The sequence below is a fragment of the Pelmatolapia mariae genome, linkage group LG12 (genome assembly GCF_036321145.2).
Source record: "Pelmatolapia mariae isolate MD_Pm_ZW linkage group LG12, Pm_UMD_F_2, whole genome shotgun sequence".
Classification (NCBI taxonomy): domain Eukaryota; kingdom Metazoa; phylum Chordata; class Actinopteri; order Cichliformes; family Cichlidae; genus Pelmatolapia; species Pelmatolapia mariae.
In genome coordinates this window covers 10,153,510-10,174,498 of record NC_086237.1, presented here as the reverse complement: position 1 = coordinate 10,174,498, position 20,989 = coordinate 10,153,510, and the positions used below count along the sequence as shown (strand labels likewise).

Here is a 20,989-nt window from a genome sequence, read left to right as displayed (position 1 = left end):
CAGCGTCTGCATATCGGGGTTTTCATCTTTACGCAGGACTGTAAGCTGTCATCTGTGAGGCGTGAGCGGTGTTTGTTTTTAACATAGTTCACGGTTGAGAACAGCTGCCGACATAATGTGGATCCGAAGATCCATAATTTGCCTATCTGGGGTTGAAAGTCTAGATAAATGCACGGCGTTTCGGCGGGTATACCGGCTTCCCCGAGTGTGATGCTTATTTTGAGCGATGAAAAAAAATAATAAAATATAATTTTATTTTTATATTTCAAAATCACAACAATCTTCCAATATAGAACTACAAGTTTTTAAAAAAAGAACTAAACACAAATAAAATGCACTTCAGCTAAATACTTCTAATTTATTTTCCCAAATCACGCGGAGCCGCACTATAAGGACTAAAGAGCCGCATGCGGCTCCGGAGCCGCGGATTGCCGACCCCTGGGTTAACTGGTAATAGGTGTGAATGTGAGTGTCTCTGTGTGTTAGCCTTGTGACAGACTGGTACCTTGTGGTAGCTGGGATGAGCTCCAGCCACCCCGCGACCCTGACAAGGATAAGTGGAAGAGAATGGATGGATTAAAACAAAAGTGAAATAACAATTTGAGCTCATGTTTAGAAACCAAAATTCTATTATTACTTATGACTAATTCAACAAATTTGAATATTTATAAACTTGTTAGCTCAGTGAGACATTTGTTTTTGTAGTTTGTGTGTTGTGCAGTAGAGCCAGCATATTTTTCAAAGATGATATACATTTTAAATCAACAGGGACTCTTGCAACAAGGTGTATAGTGCCCTCTGGTGGACAAACCATGCAAGGGTGTTTCTCTCTTCTCTCTCTTTTTTTTACTTTTTACATTTTAATTTATCTGTTGTTGTAAATTTTAGTACTGAGCATACAATCTCTATCATTTACAAAAAAAAAAAAAGATATTGGTACTGAAATCCTCAAACTCTTTTAACTTTGCGTTGAGCAACAGTATTCTTAAATAGGGCTGGGTATCCTCACTGATTTCTAGAATCGATTCGATTCCGATTCACAAGGTCCCGAATCAATTCGATCCACGATTTGATTCAATTCGATTTGAATCGGGAAATTTTGCCTCAGACAGCCAGAAACATTATAATTCTGATCCCTTATCAGTACATATCTATATTTTTATATCTATAAAAAGAAAGCTGACACGAAGTGAAGCAGAGCAAAGTTACAGAGGTTTGATTAGAGACACAGCTAAGCATTTTGCTATTTTGCATAATTTTAAAAAGTTTAAATTTGTTCAGAATTGAGAAATGAGGCTTTCTTGTCGGAAGCAAGTTTAAAAAAAAAAGACACAGCGGCCGACACTGTAGACTGGTGGGTAATAAGTAAGCGAATAATGCAGAAAACAGATTTTTAGATGGGAAACTGTTCTTGACATACACTGAGGAGGGGGGGAGGGGGTGCAGGAAGTGTGGTTTTATCGTGGCGGAAGCAAAACAGCAAAAGTAAGAAGAAATTCGTGACGATGTTTATGTGAAGCGAAATGTGAAGCGTTGTTTGGATTTTCTTTTGCTGGTGGTTCAGTCAATATTGTTTGGAGAGAGATAAAACCTGCAGCTCCAGAATCTAGCGCAAAAAGGACGTAAACACAAAGCTTCAAAATCAGTGAGCTGTCGGCTTTCAGCCCCGACGGCATGTCCGTGTCCGCGTAAGTGCCGTCGGGTGAGAAAGGCGACATCTCACTGATTCGGATGCGTTGGGTCCATGTTTTGTGTTTACGTCTTTGTGCAGAATACCTGCTCTCATTTACTGTTTTAGCTGTTTGGTGGTTGTCGAAATTTTGTGAGGTTTAACCTGAGATTCTGGCGTTTCGGTCAAAATAAATTTATATTTAAAAATCGATTCAGGATTTTATGAATCGATATCACATTATCCAAGCCAGAATCTATTTTAATTGATAAATCGATAATCAAAACCCACCCCTATTCTTAAATAGCAAACTATCTGCCCACAGTTCTCGTTTACAAAGCTGGGAGGAAGATTTGAAATGCTCCGTTTATATCAGATCATGTTACTGAACCTTTGTCAGTGAACCTACTTAGTTTAATGTGCATTGTTTTTAGCTTTACACATACTTGTAGAAAATTTGTTTTTGTACAATTTTAAATGAAAGGCTTTGATGATTTGCAAATCATTCATCCTTAAAAAAGAAAAAAAAATTGGGTTTTAATCAGGAAATATGCGTTTAACACAGTTTTTATTCAGAGAGTTTTATTGCTAATGACTTAAAGATTCTCAAGTAGTCTTTATTTGAAATGCATGACCGTGACAACAACACTAGATGGCGCTTGTGTAAAAGCAAAGAGGTGGCCTGAGCCCAGTGGATGACAGTTTGTGGCCAGGGCTACAAAGAATTAATTAATCTGACAATTATTTTTATAATCGTACTATAGTGTAAAATATCCATCATAGATTCCGGAAGCCTTCTTATTTTGATGCAACAACGCAGAAGAAACAGCTAATTGACAATTTTATGAACTCAGAACTAGAGCATGTTGATACTTTCTGCTTTAAAATTTGCATATTGGTTAGTTACTAAGGTTTCAGTCATTTATAAATATAAATAAATGTTATTTGAGTTGTAGTCGCTGTCATTGAAGCAACATAAATATAATTCAGAATTTTATTTGGGATGTTTTACCAATATTACAACAGACACAGCGTAGATCAACAGAGTGTAAGATTCATATTTCATGATCCATTATTGCCGTTTAAAAAGGGATTTTACCATCATATACAGAATATATTCACTTGCCATATATACATACATATATAAGAACATGTCTGCAAAAATAAAGGAATACTTTATTTAGCTACATTTACTTTTCATTGTCAGTGTTAAATACAATTGCAGTATGTTTCTGTAGTGCTATTCATTTTCAATCATATAATATTCTTATTGCACACTATTCCAGACAAAGGCACCTGTCTTTTCTTTTTACTAATAATACCACCTACTCCACACAGTAAAAACAAGCCAGCATCTCCATGCCTGCTACAGCGTAAACAATACAACAGCAGAACTAAATCCTGAGGAAGTTTCAAGAAAATAATAATTATGGCTGGAGTGTAATGTGGAGGTAAACAAAAACACAAAATACAATCACGCCTCTCTTGTAGCACATCAACAGCAACACATTTTCCTTAAAGCTAATATAATAGCCAAACAGGCAATCCATTCAAGTTTTATTTGTCTTCACCCTGTTTTCTATGTTCGGAAACAGATAGGTCCATAATTTGTTGGAGACATACAATTTTTGTCGTTTTTTTGTCCCTGTAGCTGTACAAGCACTTTCATGGCCAGCTGAGGCCCGTTCCCTTGCTATTTCATTACCAATGTAATATCTGAAATTGATTTAAAGTTTTGATTGTGTATTTTATAGCTTTTCACTGTAATTTTAAATATGAACCCAAAGAGAGGTCAGTGCAAGTGAGGGAGGCCATCAAGGCTGCAAAACCCAAACTAACCTATCAGAGAGACAGCAAAACAATTAAAGTGCATGATGACAGAATTCTTTCTTTTAAAAATATTTAAAATAATTACATTAAAACAATCCCCATAACACATCTACACACTGCAGGTCGTTCTCAGTAACGCACACTACACTCAGACTCGCTCAGGCTGCCGCTGCTGCTTCGTCCTCTCCACTGCTGTCCTCCACCTGACTTCCAGCTGGCGTTTTGTGGCGAGTGTAGGTCCTCCGACCCGGTCTCGATGCCCAGGACCTGCCTCTGAACCAGCTTAGAGTAGAGTCCGCCGCTGGCCATCAGCTCACTGTGAGCTCCCTGTTCTGCCACGTGGCCTCTGTCAATTACAATAATGTTGTCTGCCTTCTCCACTGTGCTGAGCCGATGGGCGATCACCAACACGGTGTGGTCCCGCAGGACATTGTTCAGAGCCTGTTGAACCTGTAGTGAATTCAGCAGATACATCAACACCTCTATATTATTCCATAATGCAAATATGCTGCATGTCTGCTTGGTAACAGCTGCTGTACTGAAGCTCTCGTCTGGCTTTGATAACACTTACAATGTGTTCACTTTCTGCATCCAGAGCGCTAGTGGCCTCATCCAGGATGAGAACACGAGGGTTGCGGATGAGAGCTCTTGCAATGGCAACCCTTTGTTTCTGTCCCCCTGACAACTGTGTGCCCTTCTCGCCAACACCTCAAGAAAACAGTAAGGTGAAAGTCAGTCAAATACATCATTTCATCTTATCAAACACATCTCCATTTCTTTATTACAGAACATAGCTCTATTTTTTTGTATGGCTGTGATATTGTGCATTTAAATCTGAGCACTGTGTTAGATTTAAGCAGACCCCAGAGTCAGGCTCAGCTGGCAAATCAGCTGATCTCAGTGTCAGCCATACTATCTCGTGGTCACTTCTTACTTTTCCACACATCCTATTGGCAGATCTCAAATGGTGCATGCTACTTAAGCTGTATCAGCCAACCTATAGTTTCTGATGCCTCTGCAAGCAGCTTTGCAATGTACAGTAAAACTCTGTATAGTAAAACAAATCTGCCAGGGACCGATGTTAAATGTGACTTTTCCTCTTGAGGTCCCAGCTTAATAAGCATCTCCATTATAGAGCACATAAAAAGCTGATTTACAAATGAACAGATTTAATGATTACTTGTTTCATAGCCTTTAGGAAGAGTGGTAATAAAATCATGAGCATTAGCCTTGGTGGCAGCCTGCAGCACTGCCTCCCTGGGGACATCAGTCAGGCCATAGGTAATGTTCTCCTCAACTGTGTGGGCAAACAGCACAGGCTCTTGACCTACAAGAGCCACCTGCAGACACACAATAAAGAATAGAAATTACTGCATGCTGAAGACTAACAAGCCAAGGGGTGTATTTGTATACAAAGTATGGTATGGTAATGGTAGGGGTTTTTTTTTTAACCTTTTTTAATTTGTTTCTTTTTTTAGACTAGTTTTTATCATTGCCAGCAGAAACTGACACAGGGCAGGAAAAATCAGAAAACATAGAGATGGACAAACACATTGGCAGTTCTGCTCTTTTCGGGAGATTTTCAGACAACTACTCAACAAAAGTTCTTGTGATGTTGGATTGTGCCAATGTGCACAATAGTGCATTTACTGTTAGCATGTTTATAGCCTCCTGAACACTGAATCAGAGCCAGGCCTCCTGCTTAGTTTAGTTCCTGCTGTGTTCTACATGTGAAAAAGTAAAACTGACCCAAGTCCCCAGATATTATACAAAGATTACACATAAAAATGTCTTATACACTGACTAACCTTGGAGTGGAGGTAGTCATGCTGAAAGCTTTGAACAGGCTTTCCATCCAGCAGCACCTGGCCTTGCTGAGGAAGGTAGAAATTTTCCAGAAGACTCACACAGGAGCTCTTCCCACTGCCTGAAGGTCCCACAAGGGCAGTCACTTCTCCGGGACGCAGGAGGAATGACACCCCCTGCAAAAAGACCCATTTCAAACTAAGGAGACATAATGTCAACCGTATCCTAACTTCACCCTCATTTAGTTGGTTATATTGTTGCAATCTTCTAGTAAACTGCCCTCATCTCTACCACCATGAGTCAAACAGACCACTTGTGAATAATTTCTTCAGGTGTTCAGGATCCCTGAGGACAAACCTTGAGAATATCAGTTTCAGGGCGTGTCGGGTAGGCAAACGTGACGTCTTTAAATTCAACCAGACCGGCGCATGTCTCCGGAGCCTCTGTGCCATCAGAGGGGTGTTCGGGTTTCCTATCCAGATACTCAAAAACCTTCTCAGCAGCTCCAACTCCTTGCATGAGGCCCGTGTACACTGATGCAATGCTCTGCAAAGCGAAGACAACATGGATTCATTGCCGTGTCTTCAGAACAGAAAACAAACGACCTGTGGAGAATGATAGATGAAATACCTCAAGACATTCGCCGAGCTCTAGCATGTATATGAAAAAAGATATCAAGGCGCCGCTACTCATCTGATTAGTAATCACAAGGTGGCCTCCATAGTAGAGGATAGCCAGCTCGAGAGCAAGCTCTGAGATCTGGAAAACACACAAAAATCCCTTGCTGTAAGGCAAAAACAGAGACCACTAAATAAACAATGCAGATGAATTATGTAAAGGGTAACTGCAGATACTTACACAACTGGACCACATGTAGCAAGCGTAGGCCAGGGCTTGTTTTTTGTTGAGCTGGAACATGACTAAGAGTTTGGCGTAATAGGAGTCGGCCTCTCCATTCTCGTTGGCAAAGCTCCGCACCGTCCTCATGGCTGAGATGGTTTCTTCTGCAACTTTATTGGCCTCTGCGAGGGTTGTTTGCACCTTTTTGGTCAGATTCTGGAAGAGAGCAGGTGTGTGTGCTCAGTTTAATGACCCTTTTTCTTCTCTATGGCTGTGTCCCAATTCAGGGTATGCACGCTTGAAGTACGCACACTACGCGTACTACGGACGGTGCGTACTATAAGTACGGGAAGTGCGGAAGTGAGAGGCTTGTGAAATGGGACGGTCTAGCCTTCGTCGCGCTGTTCAGGTTGCCTAGCAACCATGATACTAACCGCGAGAAACGTGTCATATAGCATTGTGTGACAGAAATGAAGGAGAAAAAATGTTCTGTTGGTCCTACATTTTTGTCATGACATCACTTTGATTAGTTGAGTATCTGAGGCTGAGACCATGGGACTGTAAAACATGATTGTTGGGCTTCATTTCTGTACTGAACAGTCATTTCAAGATTAGTTAGTAAATAACAATTAGCTAATGTTGTTCATGAGACTAAAATCATCTCACTGTGGTAATGTAAATATAATATGGCCAATATTATATGTATTGTCAGATTATTATGGTACACACACACACACACACACACACACACACATATATATATATATATATATATATATATATATATATATATATATATATATATGTATTACAGGATATATTACAGCAGTGAGCTTGAACTCTGGGTCAAAGATTAAAGTTGCAGTTATTTATATGTCCTATCACCTTAAATCTTCACTCAAAGACAAGTATCTTTGACAGTGTATTTATAGATGTATTATACATAAGAGACAAATATTGTTCGTCTGATATGTTGGCATTATTACATTTGGCTCAATGCTTACATATATGTGTAAAAAGGAAAATGTACGAGCTGTGAAAACTGTTGCTGATAGAATGAAGAGTAGACTGATATATTAAATATTCCTTTATTGGGTGAGAAAATCAGACCATGTCATAACTGCTTTAAGTCATACAGAATAGATATCAGAGCCTTAAACAGGCTGACTTCTGCTAAATGGGTCAAACTGGGCAGAAAGTATACAAACACATAACATCCTTATAGAATATGATGTAACACTATAGATCAACTTACCTCAGAATATATAAAGCATATAAACAATTACAACAATATGATGCAACAAACACAGCAGTACTACTAATCCAAAATACTCAAAGCTTCATAGAACTGAAACAAACATTTATTTTTAGCTCCATTCTGCTGCTGATACATACTTTAGGTTTCTGAATATTAAACTTGTTGCTGCCTTTCATAGTGTGTAACTTGAAGGCCCTGAGTACTTTCTCCCACACTGAAAACACTGGAATGATAACATTATTTGAACAGTACCTAATAAGACTGATTCAGGACAGACAATTAGTTATTTAAAAATTTCCTAGCAGTCCTTCACAACCAGGGAACAGTCTGTCTATTCTCTCCATCTGTCAGCTGCTGCTGGCTCTTCCTCCTCCTCTTCCTCACACACTGCTGAGTTTGTCCTGGTGGACCATCAGGGGTGCAAAGCCTCACAGATGATGTGCAGCAGTGGGTCCCTCAGTCTGTCCTCACTCTGGACACTTGCAGTTGTCACACATGGAAATCAAATGTGTGATAAGCTGCAGGATTCAAACACAAGTGTAACTTATAAATACATGTTCATACTTTTATTCCACAATCAGAGAGAAAGAAAAAGAGAGAGAGTGCAGGACAGACAGACAGGTGACAGTCTCAGGTGTATACACTGCTACAAAACAGCACAAGAAAAGGAGGATTTAGTGTTTGTGTTATTACGAGTGTTAAACAAGAAGAGTTCCCAGATGGTACAGTGGACACATGTGTGACTCCTGTGATTAAAGCATCTTTCTTTCAGCTTAACGAGTGAACCGTCAGCTCGTTCAAACACACATTAAAGTCCGTTTGGCTCGACACCACCGAACAGAGGCAGCAATATAACATAGCTAACATTAACAGTGCAGTGAATCCTGCTTGTGCCGTCATATTCAGGACTGCAAACCGAGCAGCATCACTGACTTTCAGCTTGTTGTGTTTGTGGATATATGACTGACTTTAATTATCCATAAAATCATCACATTCTCTGTAAGATTAAGGTCGACTATTGAACAGCGTGTATTTGAAAGTAAAGACTTTAAAACCAAGTTAGTACAAACATCACTAATGTCACATAACTTTGCCGACATGTGGCCAACAGTAATGTTTTAATGTTCTTCATTATTCAACATTCGCACATAAATAAGTGACATCATATTCAGTACTTACTTTTGCCAGTTCACTCTTCGGCCGCTCCCTTCTGCCGTATTTTGCGGCAAAATTATCCACACCCACCGCTGCGCTATGAATTGTGGGATATATGGGACCACGAAGCGTGCACCGGACCACGCTTGATATTTGGGGAAATCGACGGCGCATTTGGAGTATGCATTTGAAGTACACTTTGAATTGGGACAGCCGTCGTCGCGTGGCGGTGAAATGCCACGCGACGTGGCGCACTTGAAATGCGTACTTCAAGCGTGCATACCCTGAATTGGGACACAGCCTCTGTATATAGTGACGGCGGTGACAGAGGAGGAAATAAATGGAGCCGCAAGGGAGTAGGGCTGTTCGATATAATGATATCGGATGACGATATGAAAACGTCAATCGTTGCATATTACGCTATCGTTTGTTTAGTGTTGTGGCAAAATAAACTTTTTACGGCAATATTTTTTCATCGTTTTGATGGTCACTGTAGAATTTCTTAAAGTTCTCTCTTTCTCTTATATTTAATATAACCACACTACGGACGGACAAGCGACTGTTTTTATGCCTTGAGGTTAACAACACCGACGGTAAAACCATCGCGGGGCTCCGTCGTCCGCTTCTTTATTTTCCACATAAACCTTTCACAATAAAGCTGAAGATCCTGTTGAGATTTTTCAAAATAAACTGAATCACGTGAAAGAGTACGCAGAGTGTTTACGGATGAGAAGCAAGAAAGAGCCGTCAGGTGCTAAAAAATAAACCTTAGAATCAAACATTAGAACCGGCTTTTCCCCGCAGCACACCGTGTAATAAATACTCACAAAGAAAATTTCTAAAAATGTATAGTTTCATGCATTGGTCAAAACACTTGACTCCAGGTACACGACCAGCTAAAAAAAAAAAAAAAAAACTTAATGCAAATCGAGTTGCCCGACATTCACGGAATTTACAGAAAATGCAAAAATTTTTGTGATATATACCGTTGTCAGGACGATAAACGTCTTATATCGGGATATGAAATGTTGGTCATCTCGCACAGCCCTACAAGGGAGTGACTGTTTCCCCGGTACCCTGGTGCTGAAACAACAGAATCAGCTGCTGAAACACAAATAAACACTTGCATGAGCACGGAAATCCAGTGTGTGTCAGGTCCTTTATCACACTTTTCTATTTACAATCTACACATGTCCCCCAGATGTGTCACAAGTAGACAATCACAGAGTTACTGTTTTGACAAGAAGACAGTTACACTATACTCTCTCTGAATGCACAAAAGGCTAATTGTAGCTTTCTTCTTAAAAACGAATCCCCACACAGAAAAGAGAACTACTTTTAGCCAAAAATAACAGAGCAGCTCATCCAAACAACATTATACCTGACATTACATTTAATGTTGTTTAAGAGATACATCGTGTGTACTAGGGTGACCATATTTTGATTTCCAAAAAAGAGGACACTTGGCCCACTCATGAAGAATTTTAATAATACTGTTTGCTTAAAGACAATTTTAACATATTTAAATAATGCCTTCTCTGTGCGGTAAATGAATGGTGAAATAAAAAATGTCTTATAGGCTTTTACAAGTCAACAAGTGCAAAAAAAAATAATTTAAAAACCTCTAGAATTAAATAACGTTACAGAAATAATGCCTCATTTGTATAAGTAAAATGACCAGTGAGGTACCAGTGAGGTATTGTGCAATGGTTAACCTCAATTATTTTTTTTTGCACGCCACCATTCTTCCAGTCAAAGTATGACTGGGAATATATTCTCTGTTCCATGGTTACTTAAGTCTGAGAAATGACACAGTACTGGGTTTTATTAAGAGCTCAAAGAGTGACTTCAACTGAATGTAGCACTATGACACCATTGACAATAGCTTCAGTCTTGGTGCGGGCACTTTTTTGCTTTGTTAAAGTCTGGAAATGCTTCTTTTTTTAGCAACACACAAGTGCAATGGATCTGTAGCTATTGTGACGCTTCATAGTATGAAATGCCAGTGCACCTTCTGCTGCAGATACAACAACATCCTCGTTTTTCCCAGGTGTAACAAAGAACTCAGTCAACTTACTAGATGAATTTTCGCCTCGCACAGCTTTTTTATGCAGGGTGCACATGAGCGGTCCGCAGGTGCGCATTCGCTGTCAAAATAAAAGGCGCGCACCAGATAAGAAGTTGCAACGCGCGTTTGCGTACATAAGATTTTCTGGAGGAGGACAGACATTTGTTTAGAACTCTTAAAGATGTCGAAGAAGCAAGCTCCTTTAAGCAATTACTTTGGTGTTCCTCCACCTCCAAAGAAATGTCAGAAGGAGTCCGAACCGCAAAAAGAAGCGCGTATTCTCGGAAAAGTGGTTGCAGGAGGTGAGCTGGCTTCAAACAAATGATGAACGCACAAAGATATGGGGCAGAATATGCCGTGAAAATCCCACTCTAGCGGATAAAAACAGTGCCTTCTATATGTACGCGAACGCGCGTTGCAACTTCTTATCTGGTTCGCGTCTTTTATTTTTGACAGCGAATGCGCAGCTGCGGACCACTTATATGCACCCCTGTTTATACGTTTTTAAACCTTTGTCAGACACACAAACGTATTTGCCAGCTCTGCACACAGTGCACTCCGCCTCCCATTTATTCCGAGGGATGGTACAAGGGAAATTTGTTTTGCAGTTTGCCTGAAAAGATGCACTTGCGCTTTGGCATCTTGTGGCATCTTTTCAGCGCGCCGCTGCGCACTCTGTCCCGTCTGTGAGCGCGGAACAACCACTTACAACGCAGCAGTTCGGGGACGAAGTCGCACATATGGGTCCTCTATGCCTACAGGAAAACCCGGACATTTTCATCCATCTCGAAAATCCCCCCCGGACGCCCCGGACAGAACGTGAAAAGTGGACATGTCCGGGGAAAAGAGGACGGTTGGTCACCCCATGTGTACTCATGTTGTACAATGTGTTGAACTGCATTATGGTTATTGTTGTTTAACAGAGAGACAGTATTTTATTTGTCACCACAAGGAAGCACGTATGCTGCGTCATCACGCCCCTGAGAGAGAAAGTGTACCCCAACAAAAATGGCACCCGTGAGGAAAGGTTTTGCCGCGTTCCCTAATGTGGAACAAAGTTCCCAAAATGTTAAGGACATTTTTGCCTCCGTCGTCATTTCCCTTCGACTTGATCGCTGTTGATGCTGCAATACTCAACAACTGTAATAACTATTTCTCAAGACCAGTTTAAAAAAAAAAATGACAATAATATGTGACTTCTTGGAAGCAAACTATAAAGAAATTAACATTCAGACAAAACTACTTTACCTTGTAGTATTCACTATAAAGTTTTGAGACCAGACCGATGAAATGGAATCCCATGATGGTCTAAAGTGCGAGCTTCCAGGACATGCCAAACATGAAGATGAAGAAGCCAACGCCCTTAACCCTCCTCTGTGTGGCAAGCCATTAGTGCCAAATATCGCCACTTTTCTAACCCGTTTGGTTAAGAAATGGCGTAAAAAACGCGGTTTAATTATTCAAAACGCCGAAAAAAACGGCGTTCTGTTTCGACAAACGCCGTTTTTTCCGACTCTCACATGGCGCCCTGAACGCACCATCCGAGTGACGTAAAAAGCGGCGTTCAAAGACAGACGGAAACGCCGTTTTTTCCGCCACTCGGCAGAAAACGCCGTTCAAAGATGCATAAAAACGGCGTTTTTTTTACGGCGTTCTGTGCCAGCTGTAACGACGTTTAAAACGGCGTTTTATTGAAATTATGCAGGGCACTCCCTCATCCAATTACTTTCAACTCATTTCACCCAATCAAAGAAGAGGAAGTGCAGACCACACTAATGCATCACCGAGTCACCTTGCTGCTAAGTGATTGCCTATTCAGTACCAGTGCTTGTCACAGTATTGACTTGTATTATAATCCCACTATGCATTTTGATGTGTTTAAAGCATGATCAAGCAAACAAACGACAGAATGCTTTTTCTGAAACCTTAACTGTGGTACCTGTTATGGCAGCTAACAGCTCTGCTCATTTCTGAGCTTCTTTCTTATTTTCCTCTTTACTTCTCTTAACCTTTAACTTATGTCTTAGCAATCAGATTCTGCCGTCATGCATTACCGCTCCGTGCTAGTTATGTTGACTTTTCTCTTCTTTTGTCTTCTCTTTTTCCACCCGTATTTAGACACTCGGCGCATGGCTCCTTTGTTTACGTTAGGGATCAGCTGTTAGCGCTGCGCCCTGCAGCTGCGCTACCGGCAGACAGACCCGACATCCCCAGTGAGGGAAGAGACGGGGGTGATGTCTCCCGAGAAGGACACCTTACACACCATCTCTCCTTCCTGTAATCACTGTAAACGTGAGATCGCTCCCTGATATGATTGAGGAGCTAATGACGCTAACCCGGTCACAGTGGCAGTACCCCGACACTGCCCGGTACTCCCTCTGTGAGTAGGCTGCCCGGCTTCCAGCTGCTGCGGGCGGACAAGACGAGAGACAGTGGTGAGAGGAAAGGAGGGGGGCTGGCAGTGTTTGTTAAAGACAGTTGTGGTACCCCTGCAACAGAGACATTGAGCTATTAGCTGTTAGCATCCGTGAAAGCAGCCTGTTACTCTCTGTGGTCAGCAGACTCCAAACGCAATCTCCGAGAGCTCTTCTTCTAATATCAGGGGACTTTAATCATGTCTCGCTGGACTCTACACTGCCCACCTTCACCCAGTATGTGACCTGCCCCAGCGGATAGCTCCATGACAGTTTTCTGATACGGCGGAGTTCTCTTGACGCAATCGCGAAGTGTCTGCGATTGAACAGCGTGTAAACCACATTTATTTTCTTTTTAACCTGTGGTGTGAGTAAGTAAATGGTGTTGAGTTCAAATCTTTTTCCAACATAAGAAAGAGCAGTAATAACAGGAACAAAGTCTTGAAAGAGCAGCAATAACAATGATGTGTGTCACTGCAGCAGCTTTATTCATTGCAAATCATTGTCATCGTCATGTCCCCTCACCGTTTTGTTCTCTCCTGTGTTTTGGAGTGTTACAGAAAAATTGTAGTTTAACCTCACATGTAGATTTAGGCGGTTAGAATTTCACTGTATGATTTTGGAAAACCTTTGTATGCTCAGATGAAGTATGTGTATGTGTCAGCGTGACTTTGTGGAAACTGCTTAGCTTTGTTTAACGATGTTTCACTATGTTATCTGCTAACTCTTTTGCTCAGAAGGAGAAGACTTGTGTGTGGGCAAAGCTGGCATGACTGTGAACTGTAATGTTTGATGTGTGTGCTGGCTCTCCTGCGCGCAGTAATAAATAGCTTGAACACAGCTTTTTCCGTGTTTCAGACTTTATTTACAAAATCCCGCGACAGGGGGGATTAGAAAATTGTTTAACATTTGCATTTGGTAAATTTCACAAAGATTATGTCAGATTATAAAAGCTGTTCATTTTTTAGCTTTGACATTTGCTCACATGATTTTATGTGTTCTCTAATTAATTTATACAAGTCCTTTATTGCTATTCTTCCTGTTGTGTGTATCTAACTTGTGGTGTTTGACTTGTATAATTTATTTATTTATGTATTTTTTACCATTTGTCATTTTAGTGTTATTTAATTATTTCTTTACACAATGGAGTCTCAAACTGAAGAAAAATTCAAGTCCACTTACTGAAAGTCTGTTCATAACGTTTCACAAAGCCTAAAGATAAAGGCTTATGCTATGAAGACAAAGTGTAAGGAAACATGTATATGGGCACATATGTCACTGCCATATGTAAATGTGGGTATGCTGATACTGAAAACTGTAATCTGCTTTTTTTAAGTGTAGTAAAATGAGAATCCAGGATACGCATATATTGTGTTAATATGTGTGCAAAATTAAATGATTAATACTGTTAATATATAAATAAAAGGGTATCTATTCTGCTCATTCAAAAATCCATATTTTTATTTATTTTCATGATCCAAACTTAAAAACTGACCCTTATATTTATCTCTCAAGTACATGACCATGCTGTAGTATTATTTGACCTGTGGTTTCAGTCTGTTGTTAGGTGGTTGCTAGGTAACATGCTAAGCATCATTGATAAATAAAATGACAGTTATCATGTTATCACTGTAAGATTATACGATTATTGTTATAAATTAGATGTTGCCATGAACATGCATTTATAAAGAGCTGCAGATACAAAAGAACAAGCTTCAGATGTTGTAAGTGGTTGCTAGGCAACATTACAAGATCATAATATGTGATATAGATTAGAATCTTCCGGTGAGCAAGAAGCTATGTGCCAATTCTGGTTGCTCAGTTCCTTATCATGTAGGAGGAGTTCAGAGGCAAATATACAGAGATTCCTGACCCAGTTTGCTATAAAGCACATTGTGTTGATAATATATTTTATTCCCAGGGAAACTGTTGTCAGTCAGCTCTCACGGTTATCCAGAAATGATTTTGGTCTAATGAGCTAACAAAAGAACACAGTATTGGTAACTTTGACATGCAGACTGTTACACACTCATTAACCATAATAACACAGGCAACACAGATTCTAAAAGCATAAACTCCAAGCACAGTAGTGCAGCCACAGTGAATCGTGTGAACATATTAAAGCTCTAAAACAATCACCTTTCACCTCGCAATACCACTGTCTGGCCTCGCTGCACAGCATGTCTTTGTAATTTCCTGCTAGAGTGAAGGTGACACATGCCTACGCATCAGTGAACTGTAAGAATAATCCACTCTTTTATTAAATGTTCAGTTACAATATGTGTGTGTAGGCTAATGTTAATATCTTCATGGGGTTTCTATTATTTGGTTACAGACTGACAGTAATAACAGTGAACATAGTTCTTATGTTAACAAACCAAGTCACCTGACAATTTGGAAAGTTCCACACATATAAATATTATGGTTCCACAGAGGTTTTTGGCCTCTACCTAACATGTTTCTCTAAAATGAAAACATCAGTCACCAGGGGTCACTGCTTTCTCTAATACTCTTCGTTCTGACTACAGATAAACAGAAACTGTCTTTCCCGTTATTGAGGGCTCCAAGCTCAGACTTTCAAATGATTAACAATATGACTCCAACCATGAGACGATCAAGGAGTGAATCTGTTCTCCATCCACATGTGCTGGTCACATGACATACTGACATGGCACGTGGAGACCTTACATTCTGTTTGTAAGTACAATATGAAGAAGAAATCTGGAGATTGTATCTGAGCAAAGAAAAGAAGAGCAACCTGACACTAAAATAAACCACTCAAAAATAACAAACACAAAAACATTTTAATGATTGTGAGGACAGTAAGTTTTACAGCTAAACTTATCACATTTAGACATTTATTTCTCCTTTCCCACGTGGAGCTATCTGAGGGGGATACATATTTATAAAGTTTGGCATCTGTTCTGTTTTCTTTCATCTCTTGATCATCTCTGAGAGATGAATGGGCACCGCAGCAGGAGCCTGGTGATATTTGATTAAAAATACTTGCAGTTTTCCTTAAAAAAAGAAAGGGGGCAAAACACAAATGGTATCTACTTAGTATGTAGATACCATTTGAATAAATATTCATGGCAGTGAGATTTCACTGGGAGGACAGTGGACCAGTTTCATTCTGTTGATATTCATCCAGTGAACTTATAAGACTTTAAATCCACCTATAATCTCTTGGTGTGGGCTGTTCAGTGTTTTGAAAGCATCACCTTTTAAAGAAGGGAGTCTTTTAAAAAGGAGAGAGAAAAAGCAGCTGAGCAACCCACGGTACCATATCAACTTAAGGCGTGCAGTAGAGTGAAGAACAGGAATTATCCTCCATAAATATGTCATAGAGAACAGTTCAGGCAAGATGCTGGAGTTCCACAGTTACAGTTCCTCTCCTCTTCCCAGGTGCTTTACCTTTAGTCACTTCCTTTGGTGCTTTGAACAATAGCAACGATTATAAGACTCAGAATGATGAGTCCTGCTACCACCGCAACTGCAATAAGCACCACTTTCATCTTCTTGTTCTCCCATCTTTTCTGTGTCTTCACCTGGGTGGATGTCTTTTCAAACTTTTTACTCTGCGAAAAACAAAATTAAAAGGTTTAAGATTTTGTTCTTGTATAATTACATTTCTAAATGTCTAATAGCTGTGATCACAAAGATAAAACGCAGAACTGACACGCTCATGCCACTTCCAAGTAAACGTATCACGTAAACAAATCCAGAGGAAGTCCTTGTATCTTTAGGTCAAACGAGTCACAGACTGAAGGTCAGCGTGTTTTTCATTAAACAGGAAAGTACAAGCAAAATGGAGATTTCGATAAAACTGCAGAAGCAGTGCTTTCTTATTCAAACCTGTTAATGTTAAATCCACAGAGATTTGCTTTATGTCTCAGCTTTTGATTTTTTAGCTTCTTTCATCTTGTTTTCTCTTTAGGGCCCACATATTTCCGGTTCAGTTTGATCATATTTTTTCATCAGACAAGCATACATGAAGTGGAATTAATAATTTTTCGGGGTGTTTTGATTCTAATAGTTCTCTTGAACTGGATAGATTACATCAACTATATTATAACCCACGATTTAAAGTTGCCTCCAGGTGTCACCTTTTGGCAGATTCTTTTTCCTGTGTTGTGGTCTGAGTGCAATGCAAATGATCTGGTGCTGAGTAGGGTGGTAGTAATGTCAGTGAGCAAAGCTGGGCAAATGAAAGCTCTGGACTGAAGAGTTTTACTGTTTTTGATTTAGCTGATCCCAGTTATGTCAAACTTGCTTTGCAGTATACTTCTGTCTGGGGTAAGCCTGTTCCTTTTTTGTATCGGTGAGATCCTCTGTAAGAATGTATGAGTGCAGCTGTAGGATTTAGGCATTTTCTTTGAAACACATAGGAACTGAACCTTGTTTTTTCACAATCTACGATATTCAAAAGTAGCTCAGTGTGCTTCTTGAACTTCAATCTGCCTGTCTGCTTTTTTAGTTCTCCCTCTGGCTCCTCACCAGTGTCATGTAACGCAGCCAATGGGGCAATGTGGGAATGATGCAACCTCGCTGTTGACCCCGGGAAGGACATTCATACCCAGGGAGACCAGCTTGCTTCATTCATCTTAAGAAACAATAGGAAATACCTTTCTAAATATAGCACCATAAAACAGAATCAGGATGTAAATCGCACATTTGCTTTCCTCTCCAGCTCCACCTAAAGCATATTTATAGACATCAATGTGACATGTCTTAGTATTAATCCAAAGGTGCTTGTGGAGAGGGGATCTGTGTGCCATTTGCCCCAGTTATTCACCTTCAAAATAAAAGCCAAAGACTTTTACAAGGAACATGTAGTTAAAATAGAGCTGTGCTAAGAGATGATGCTTTTCCACTAGGACGGTGTACCTCTTCCAGCAGCAGATCAGCCCTGTCTTCAAGCTCATTGAGTTTCCCAGATCTTTCTTCAGCTTTGTTCATGTTGTCCAGCATGATGACTTTCACCTCCTCCACTTCATCCTGGGTCTTCTGCAGGCGGCTCTTCCCGTTCTCCTGTCCAATCAAAACACACAGTTTGATTAAAACTAAACTAACCCAATCTCTTAGGACCCTCACAGGAATTATGTGCTCACATTATTTAAACTTTCTCATGGTGAGATAATGACAGATGTCAGTTGACACACAAGCTGTGATGCTCTTTGTGTTTTTGGATAAACAGAGGATCTCAGTGAGCATGCCCACAGTGACTGTGGAAGTCATCTGTGTAGCCAAAAAATGCAGGTCAGCGCACATCCTTATGTCACAACTAAGATCAAATTTAAAAAAAAAGAAGAAAGTCACAAGATTGGATTTCTAATTTGGATGACTCCAGTTTTTGTTCCTGTTGTGCGTCACTTTCAAATATGTGCTATTAAATTTAAGGAGACCCGTTATGCCCATTACCAAGGGTATATTTTCATTCTTTGACTCTATTAGAGTAGAGCTTCATATCATTCATGGTCAAAAATAATCCTAATTTAGCCTGTGTCTTTGTGCAGCCCCTCATCTGCCTCCAATACACAATTTTAATCTCAAGCATCTGGTTCAATTAAGGTTAAATAAATTAGATCGAGAGTTTAAGAGTTTAAAACTATACTTCTACCTTGCTGTTGCAGAAGTCACTTATCTTATAATGTCTCTGCTTAAGTTAATTAAGAGCCTCTACCATTGTAACTGTATATATGAGAGAAAGTAAGAAAAATAATAATAGGTCTCCTTTAATGGAGCTGAGACGTTTCAGTGGGCTTTTGTGGAAAGGCTTTTTTAAACAGAACAAGTAGCAACATTGGATGTTTAGTTACTTCTAATTCTATTACTATATTACTTTTATTGGTGTCGTTTTTTTGTAAACAACTTTGGAAAAGAAATCGAATTAAACATTAAGCTGCCAAATAAAAAAAATGGCAACCAGCAACAACAAGATCTAGGCTGCCTGATACAGGTCAGACTGGCATCTTGTTTTATAAACACAGCAGCATTCTTCTCCACCCGTCACCTGCTTTTCAAGCGTGCTTAAGCAGGGATACGTTAATTGTTAAACTGTATAGCTACAAATATATTTCTGGAAACAACTCAAAGAACAAACTAACTTACACAGTAAAGCGAACACATTCTGACATGTTAAAACTATTAAAAAGAAAATGTGTTGCCAGTCAGACTGGTACCAGCTGTTTATTAGACAGCAAATGAGCAGAACAACAACAAGAGGGATGATTTTCAAGGATATTTGTCAAGTCAAATTATCCTTGAACTACTTTCAAGGATAGTTTGACCAAAGGGCCATTTGTATCCTGACAGCTCTCTCCTTCACCTTCGTCCTCTGGGGTGTGACAGGAAACCGACATCTCAGATACTGACAGGAACAGGAAACTGACAGACAGAGCAAAACAAATACGCCTCAGCACCTTGATTCACTTCACGCTCAGCTGTCTGTTTCTCTAAAGGCTTTCATAGCTCTCCCATAGTGCGGTCTGCTTTTCATTGGACCTGGCTAAGAAACTTGCATCTCACCCAGCAATGGTGACAACTGATTTATGCCGGGCTTATCTCATCCTGGGCATAGCAAATAGCAGCTGAACAATGGTGTATGTTTAAAATTCAGATGGCGGTGTCTTGACACAGGAAATGCTGCCCATTCCAGTTCCCCTCCTTGCTTCCTTCCTTCCTTCCCTCACTCCCTCCCTCCTGCCTGCCCGCATTCAGGTACCTGGTATTATCCCAGTAAGCCACATCATGTTATAACATGCTCAGTATGTTGTGTCATGGCACTGTTTTAAGTGTTCTGCTGGTCCATAAATTGTTATAATCTTAGATGTTTACTCTTAAAGCAGGATGTGTTAAATGAGCAGGTTTAAAAATTAAAAGAGAAGAAATATAATAAATTAAATTCATTCCATTCATTTAGTTTACATCTATCTCATTTCACACATGACCTGGTGCCTCTCTTGACTGAAAATGGGTTAGCCTGTCTTCACCTTCACATTGTTAATGTATGAATTAACGTCATGTTATCTCGCTGTACCGAGTCTCTGGATGAGTACGTTAGTTTGGGTTGTAAAAAGCTAAGCTAAGCTAAGAGAACTGAAGGTTGACCTGTCTGTTCATTAGTACCATAAGAGACTTTGCCCACAGACTATAAATGGTCACAGCGTACTTTAGGCGTTCTTAAAAGTAAAGAAAATACAAAAAGAAAGAAAGAAAGAAAACGGCAGCACTAACAAACTTTATCTCTCATTCCTCTCGTGTTTTTTGTTCAAGCCATTTAAATGTCCTTTAGCTAAGAGGAGGCTGGTATTCACTTACCGAGTCCATGTTGTCTCGTGCTGTTTGCGTCGAAACTGTCACAGAGTCCGCATTTAAAAGGGGAGAGTCGACTCGACTTTGCAGTAAAAGGAACACCCAGGCTCCGCTGCTCTATCCGGACTGATGTCACAAATTAAGACAGAGGGATATTTCGCTGTTTTCTTTCAACCGTATCCTCTTTTCTGCGCTCGAGCTCACCGTTCTCACTTTCACTTCTCTCTCCTGTGCCTTCACAACTTGTTTGCGCTTTGGCTGTGAGGCGTTCGAGGTATTCCCGGAAACCCCGCGTTTCTGAAAAATCATGTTATGTACAACGTCAAATGCAAAACCGATGGTGAAAAACTCCCGGATTTCCCCCGCGCTGTACCACAGTCTATGCAACTGTATAAATTATGCACCGAGTAGTTTATAGTTTAGACTAGAGATTTTACTTATTTTGTTTTTTATTCATTTTTACACTTAATATCCGTTATACTCATCTGTATAAATATATATGTTTGAAATACATATATTACTACACCTATAAATGCATTGCAAATAACGATTTATATTCAAACCATGACAGCTGCATTACATTCATTTTACGTTGATTTGATTTTTATTGATTAGCATTCAAATATCTCAGTGAA

The 20,989-nt window shown here is 39.9% G+C and overlaps 2 protein-coding genes across 3 annotated transcripts; both read right to left on the bottom strand.

Moving 5' to 3' along the window:
* Window positions 1–2,692: 2,692 nt before the first annotated feature.
* Window positions 2,693–12,423, bottom strand: LOC134638436 (ABC-type oligopeptide transporter ABCB9-like). Of its 2 annotated transcripts, none has more exons than XM_063489057.1 (8): window positions 11,875–12,423; window positions 6,164–6,361; window positions 5,936–6,064; window positions 5,663–5,851; window positions 5,308–5,481; window positions 4,680–4,839; window positions 4,071–4,207; window positions 2,693–3,949 (listed from the first exon to the last, which is right to left on the bottom strand). In XM_063489057.1, the coding sequence occupies exons 1-8, from the start codon at window positions 11,926–11,928 to the stop codon at window positions 3,629–3,631; spliced, it is 1,362 nt and encodes a 453-aa protein (XP_063345127.1). In that variant the 5' UTR covers window positions 11,929–12,423; the 3' UTR covers window positions 2,693–3,628. The 2 variants fall into 2 exon arrangements, with proteins under 2 accessions (XP_063345127.1, XP_063345126.1); XM_063489056.1 differs by lacking the exon at window positions 11,875–12,423 and adding an exon at window positions 11,336–11,407.
* A 3,402-nt stretch (window positions 12,424–15,825) lies between these two features.
* Window positions 15,826–20,616, bottom strand: vamp5 (vesicle-associated membrane protein 5). The gene is made up of 3 exons (XM_063489058.1): window positions 20,361–20,616; window positions 17,928–18,071; window positions 15,826–16,618 (listed from the first exon to the last, which is right to left on the bottom strand). The coding sequence occupies exons 1-3, from the start codon at window positions 20,367–20,369 to the stop codon at window positions 16,457–16,459; spliced, it is 315 nt and encodes a 104-aa protein (XP_063345128.1). The 5' UTR covers window positions 20,370–20,616; the 3' UTR covers window positions 15,826–16,456.
* Window positions 20,617–20,989: the final 373 nt, after the last annotated feature.

What these genes read in the sequence shown, in the direction of transcription:
- LOC134638436 (XM_063489056.1), bottom strand. Translation starts at nt 11,407, where the DNA reads ATGAAAATGTCCGGGTTTTCCTGTAGGCATAGAGGACCCATATGTGCG. An exon ending in GCTACATGTGGTCCAGTTGT is followed by an intron (nt 6,065 to 6,163) that starts GTAAGTATCTGC and finishes TGTGTTTTCCAG; the next exon opens with ATCTCAGAGCTTGCTCTCGA. An exon ending in AGCTCGGCGAATGTCTTGAG is followed by an intron (nt 5,852 to 5,935) that starts GTATTTCATCTA and finishes TTCGCTTTGCAG; the next exon opens with AGCATTGCATCAGTGTACAC.
- vamp5 (XM_063489058.1), bottom strand. An exon ending in CTGATCTGCTGCTGGAAGAG is followed by an intron (nt 16,619 to 17,927) that starts GTACACCGTCCT and finishes TGTTTTTCGCAG; the next exon opens with AGTAAAAAGTTTGAAAAGAC.